The 6,321-nt window shown below is 36.3% G+C and overlaps 1 protein-coding gene across 4 annotated transcripts; it reads right to left on the reverse strand.

Moving 5' to 3' along the window:
* Positions 1-41: 41 nt before the first annotated feature.
* Positions 42-2,742, reverse strand: MDO1 (telomere-capping, CST complex subunit). 4 transcript variants are annotated; one of them, XM_087330365.1, is made up of 4 exons: positions 2,501-2,740; positions 2,225-2,381; positions 904-1,018; positions 48-161 (listed from the first exon to the last, which is right to left on the reverse strand). In XM_087330365.1, the coding sequence occupies exons 1-3, from the start codon at positions 2,626-2,628 to the stop codon at positions 917-919; spliced, it is 387 nt and encodes a 128-aa protein (XP_087186491.1). In that variant the 5' UTR covers positions 2,629-2,740; the 3' UTR covers positions 48-161; positions 904-916. The 4 variants fall into 4 exon arrangements, with proteins under 4 accessions (XP_087186493.1, XP_087186491.1, XP_087186489.1 ...); XM_087330367.1 differs by lacking the exon at positions 904-1,018 and having other exon boundaries at positions 42-161; XM_087330363.1 differs by lacking the exon at positions 48-161 and having other exon boundaries at positions 811-1,018; positions 2,501-2,739.
* Positions 2,743-6,321: the final 3,579 nt, after the last annotated feature.

The raw sequence follows: 6,321 nt of genomic DNA on the forward strand, positions 1-6,321 counted from the left end.
TTGACATGTTAAATCGTTACATCTTTTCTTTGAAGAACATGAATTTGTAGAGAAAAAACTGTGAGAAGTGGGAAGTAGTTATATCTTTTCTTTGAAGAACATGCACTTCATCCAAATGCCAACTTTTCTCGTACTGCACATGTACATTTCTAAAACAAATTCTGCAAGAGAAGTCGGAAATACATCTCCTGTCATAAACCATAGGGAACTAACTCTATATATGTACACGTTACACTACCATAGTATGATTCTATCATATTTATACATTTATTGTTACTGAGGCCAGAGCCAAGGGACATAAACATACATTGTTTAGTAAAACTACAAACAAAGTTTAGCCATATGAAGGTTTTAGAAAATAGCTTTAGGCATATGAACACAGTATGATTCTATCATATTTATACATTTATTGTTACTGAGGCCATAGCCAAGGGACATAAATATGCATTGTTTAGTAAAACTACAAACAAAGTTTAGCCATATGAAGGTTTTAGAAAATAGCTTTAGCCATATGAGTCTATACACAAACCAATATCAAATTCTATCTGTTGACAGTCTATTTTTTTGTTTCCATTAATGCCACTATCAAAAGATTCAACCCTAATTGTGTCCGACTTCTGCATGCCTTCCACAATTTTGGTTTGGGAGGATTATGAGATGTATGCACTACCTCATCCTTGGCAGTTTTGACTTGAACAATTGAAGGAAAATCTTGGCCCAGAACAAAAAACTGCAATATGTGCATTGATGATTCTAAAAGCCAAAGTGCAATCAATTGAAATAAATATAGACATAATTACATCAAAGATATGTCCTGATCCCAAGAAATAATGAGTCTATACTTGTGATACCAAAATTTTCAGTCAATCTACGTTTGATACCAAAGTTTTCCAAGATTTTAACCTTGAGTATGACTTTAATACTTTGCCTCAAATTTACGACGTAATTCCAATGCCTTGTCGTAGAGCTTAATGTCAAGACCATCCACATTCCGACCAACTCTGGCTTGCAAATACATCTAGCACAACAGTGCAATGATTAGTGTAGGAAATAGCATGTGCATAAAATGTTTTCAATAGGCCTAAAGGGATTTATTTGCAGCCACCCCAAAACATCTGTATTAAACGAAATCAATCTTAAAAAAGACATACGGTATTGGCATAAATTCACATGAAGAAAATAGCTTTCTTGCCCAAACTCTGGCTTGCAAATAAATCTAGCACAACAATGCAATGATTAGTGTAGGAAACAGCGTGTGCATAAAATGTTTTCAATAGGCCTAAGGGGGTTTATTTTCAGCCCCCCAAAAAACGTCTGTATTAAACGAAATCAATCTTAAAAAAAGATGTGGTATTGGCATAAATTCACATGATGAAAATAGCTTTCCTGCCCAAAGGTTTGTTGGAAATGTGAAGTAAACAATTTTGCTGAGAACTCGGCAGAATGAATGCCGCAAGATACATGTAGACATCCACACCACATTTCATCAAACAGGATTCTTTAAAGGCCTAGGGTTTGAAGGTTAGGGCTTCTTTGAAGGTCTTAGGGTTTAGGGTTCAGAGTGTAATATGGATTCTTCTGGTTTGATTATAGCATATACATTCTAAAATTGAAACAAATGGCATGTAATTCATCCAATATAAGTGTATAGCCATTAGGTTGTATCACCTTCCATTTCCTCACACAGAACCCACTGTGCAGCAAATATCTACAATCTCATGTGCTCATTGATTTCATATTCTCCTTCGCTGTAACAAATGCACGTTGCTTAAATGATCTTGCTACTTGTTTCATATGAAGAAAACATCATTTTCAGCCAAAATAGAAGTAGTCACTTCACAATCCACACAAAGATAAAATACCCAACCTTTGTATGTCAATCATAAATGTCTACACTATCTGAATGCAAACGTGAGAGTAGGAGGCATATGATGATAAAGATGGTGATGATGATGAAGTGCAGCAAATATCTACGATCTCATATGCTCATTTGCTGTAACAAATGCACATTATTTAAATGAACTTGCTATTTGTTTCATAAGAAGAAGACATCATTATCAGCCAAAACAGAAATAGTCACTTCACGATCCACACAAAGAATTATTCCGAAAATATCCAACCTTTGTATGTCAATCACAAATGTCTGCACTATCTGAATGCAAACATGAGAGTAGGAGACATATGATGATAAAGATGACGATGACGATGATGACGCAAGACAAACCTGTTGGTTCGGAGGAATGCTAATCTCTCCAATGAACTGAAACAAGGATCCAGAACGAAGGTGAAGATCACGAATGTGTTCTACTCCCACTCTGAGTGTAGCACCCCCTTCCTCGGAGATGAGAGCCATGTCGGACTCGAGGTCGTAGCTCTGAAGCCTGAGTTTTTAAATAAATAAAAAGCGAGAAAATGGCGAAAAGGAAGAAAGACCAGTGAGACCAAAGACTGTTTCTTGTCATCATCATCATCATCATCATCATCAGAGAGAGAGAGAGACCTTCCTGTGACGCGATATGAGCCGGAAGGATCAAAGAAAGGAGAAGATGGATGGAGTTCTCGGAGGCGGACGACGGTGCCTGCCTTTAAGCCAGAAGAAGCAGAAGGAGCAGGAGAAGGGGTCTCCATAGCTAAGCGATCTAAGGTTGTGTCTCCTCCTCTAGCAGATAGCCATGGGGTAGCAGCAATCAATCAGGAAGCAGGAAGCAGCTCTCTCAGCTTATCCCATGGCGGCGGCGGCGGAGGAGGAGGAGCCTGGTTATACGTATATGTATACGTATACGTATACGTCTATGTATAACGTATAACGTATAATGTATATGTATATGTATACAGTATATGTATGTATGTAGCGATATGTACATATATGTATGTACATATACATGTATGTATGTGGCAATACATACATAGATATACATATACATATAATATATTATACGTATACATACCAGCCGCCGGAGAGAACCCTCAGCAGACAGTTGCATCGCCCGCAACTTCGTGGGGCATCGTTTATCTCTGTCCTGTCCTGTCTTTGTCTTGTCTTGCCCTGTCTGTTCATGTCTCCCTCCTTTCGGTGGGCCTCGAGGTACCTCTGATCGAGCTTTTGTATGTAAGCCCCCAAGTGTGTGTGTGTGTGTGTGTGCGCGCGCACCTTCTGATGGTACCTTTTACGTTCATTCAGCTGGAGCATGATGACGCGGACCCGTGGTTCCATTCCTCTGTGGACCGCCCGAAAACGGGATGTACTTCTTGTAACATTCCTTTCATGACCCCATTGTCCTCTAAGGTGTTGGTCCTTGGCACCCACTTGTTTTATGATGTGTGAAGGGGTTTTTACCCTACGTTGAGATCCTTGTTGTCAAAGTAGAATCAACATGTGCTTTTTCGATATTGTCGTGCTTGCTTCTGCATATGACTTTTCATGAAGCGTAAAAAAGGAGCGTCAAAGAGCTTTTTGAACAAACTTGGATTGAGTTTTAACCTTGGTCATCATAAAACCCCTTTTCTTGAACAAAAAAAAGCTACGTATGAAATACTCAAAAGAGCTTCGAACCTATTCTATATCAAGTTCTAGCTCTAGTCATTCACAATTGGGGAAAATCCTTCATATCATTTCCCCAAATGTGACTACATTTCTCATTACTTTTGGGTTACGTGTTTATCTTGGTTGCCCTAAATCCTATAATACCCTTGACATTCCATTCATTCCCCCAGGGCCCAAACGCTCTTATGTTTTTCATTTCGTCCCTTAACCTATCGCGCTCGAGCAATTCTTTGGTGTTACATTGATTAGTTTCCCACATTTATTCATCCTCATTTTCTATCCTCGTTGCTAAAAGGCTGGCAAAGATTATTTTCATTAATAATTTTGGTTAGCAATTCATAATCAATACCCCACCCCACGTTATGCTCTTGATAATTAATTAGTACTTAGGATTTAATGTAGGTTAGCCGTCACAACTTGGTATGAATTAGGACTCAAATGTGAGGCATATTTGCATAGGCTTTTCATAATTAGAGTTTTACATCGAGAATTACGTATATTTGAGTAGCGTTTTTGGAGTTACAATAAACTAAAATTTGTTTGCTCCAAGTTTAGACAACTACAAACATTGTAACTAATATAGAATTTAGAGTGTGAATTTCTAGTACTACATATTTCATCATGCCTCATAAAATAACTTTCAAATAAAAGGAGGCATTTGATAACACCTTAACATTGCGGACATCAACTGATTGAAAAGATCACAGTCTAATCACTTTGTGATGGCCAAGTTGCCATCTAGTATAACCAACTACCACCATGTTGCTTCTCCATATTCGACACACTTTGTGTGGAAGCATGAACTTCTATGAGCATTTGAGGTAAACCTACTTTTTGTTATCATGCATTATAAGTGTATGTGAACATGCACACTTACAACCACCTAAAAAACCATGTAGTAAATGATTCATCGTAGGAATAAAAGAAAAGGAAGGGATATGCAAACAATTTGAGAAATGTGATGAAAGTTTAAAACTCAATAGTCGCAACTTGCAAGTATGTATTAATCTTGTTCTATATAAGGGTAGCCCCAATATATCAACATTGTTTTATGTAAGGTCATCCTTGTAACAACCATAATTTAGATTGGAGATAATTTATACTAAGCACAAAATTATTCCAAAGGCCATGGAAGAGTACATGAATAGGAATTAAGATACATGTCTTCATCGTATGCTTTTATGATTATGGGAATTTATAGAATGATAAAGAACTTATTTTTAAGTTTTGAATGGATCATGTTCTTATATGGTTCTTGAGGAAAGGAGAATATGGTTCATGGTATGAAGACACATATTTGTGTGAAACCCATCATGAGAGATGTATGAGCAATGCAACATGGTATACTATCATCAAATTTTAACACGATCAATCATTAGTAAGCCTATCAACATGTGTGCAACACAAAGTTTTTAAGTGATGCTTACAATGTTATGTTGGTTGGTACACTTTTTTAATCTAAAGATATAATACAAACAGGTGTCCAATTTTTTCATAATGTGTTATTTAAAGGTAATTTTAAGTTCAATGATATGTGCATTCGTGGAACTAGTGTGTGTACAGACAAGCAAACAAACACAAAATTATAACTATGTCAACTTATAAAGCCTATCCACATCGTTGTTGGATAACAAACACCACAAATATGTCCATTGTACTACTATAAAGTAGTAAAGTTGGAAATGGTTGCCACTCTTTCAAGCATGTACCGACTCTATGAAATCAATAGTCCATTAAAGTCGATAAACTCTTTGGAAATTATTATTTTCCCAAGAGCATAGTGTAAAGGGATTGTAGGGTAATGATTGCAACTAAAATGTGAAAAAAGATATCATAAGAAGGGGCCTAAAAAGGATTTTTGATACGTAGCCACACGATCAAATGGCTCTATCAAATGCAGGTGACAAATATTCCCAAGGAGAAATATTGATAGGAGAACATGATCAACCAATTTCTGGGATAAAGGGAGTACTTCAATGTCTTTAGAAATGTTACCAATGTATAGTAAGATTTTGTGGTCAACTAAGGTTAAGATATAGAGAGATTGGCATTCTTAATCGCATATTTTATAATAAAAGTTGCCTACATCAAGTGCATTAAGTGTTGCCTCTTTGCCCCATCATTTGTCTATTTTGTAAGGCACAAGATGCTCGAGAACACGAAGATGCCACTACTCATGTAATAAATTTTACCAATGATAAATTCCAACAATTCAAGGACATTCATGGAAATAGTTACATTGTTTGCATTCCACAAATAGCTTACATATCTTATAGTTACAAGATTAACATAAGACCTATCATTTTCTATAAATTTGAATTTCGGGTAGTCGAGATATTCATCTATAATTTCAAATACATATCGAATTTCATGTGTGGAAATATCACATAGCAAAAAGAAGCTAGAGGAACCTAATTAAATTTATGTTGGCCCCACATTAAGGCAAACATTATGGAGTGATGATTTTTATAGTTTCTAGCTAGTAAAGTACACTTTACTTCCGTTGCTTCTTGGAGCTCTCGCAAGAACCATGTGTGTTCCCTTACCATTGAAATGTTTTGTTTGGATATAAATGTATCAAAATTTGGCAAGAGATTATCTTAAATTTTCATAGGTCATTATCTCAAAGCAATAATAAATTAAAGGAGAGACATCTACTTTTTTTGCTTCAGTGAAAGGGACAACGTGACATTTTTTTAGCCTTTTTTACCCTAAAAAAAGCTTTTCTTGTCAAATCCATGACACTTTTTGTAACACTATCTCATCTTACATCAACC

Source organism: Azolla caroliniana, unplaced genomic scaffold (assembly GCF_043228905.1).
Source record: "Azolla caroliniana isolate FFs.n. ecotype wild unplaced genomic scaffold, voAzoCaro1.0.p SCAF_14, whole genome shotgun sequence".
Taxonomy (NCBI): Eukaryota; Viridiplantae; Streptophyta; class Polypodiopsida; order Salviniales; family Salviniaceae; genus Azolla; species Azolla caroliniana.

Bases quoted from the DNA above. Each gene is read 5' to 3' on its own strand.
- MDO1 (XM_087330365.1), bottom strand. From the start codon at position 2,628: ATGGAGACCCCTTCTCCTGCTCCTTCTGCTTCTTCTGGCTTAAAGGCA. The intron at 2,382-2,500 runs GTCTCTCTCTCT...TTAAAAACTCAG, and splicing joins TCATATCGCGTCACAGGAAG to GCTTCAGAGCTACGACCTCG. The intron at 1,019-2,224 runs GTTTGTCTTGCG...CTGTTGTGCTAG, and splicing joins GCATTCCTCCGAACCAACAG to ATGTATTTGCAAGCCAGAGT.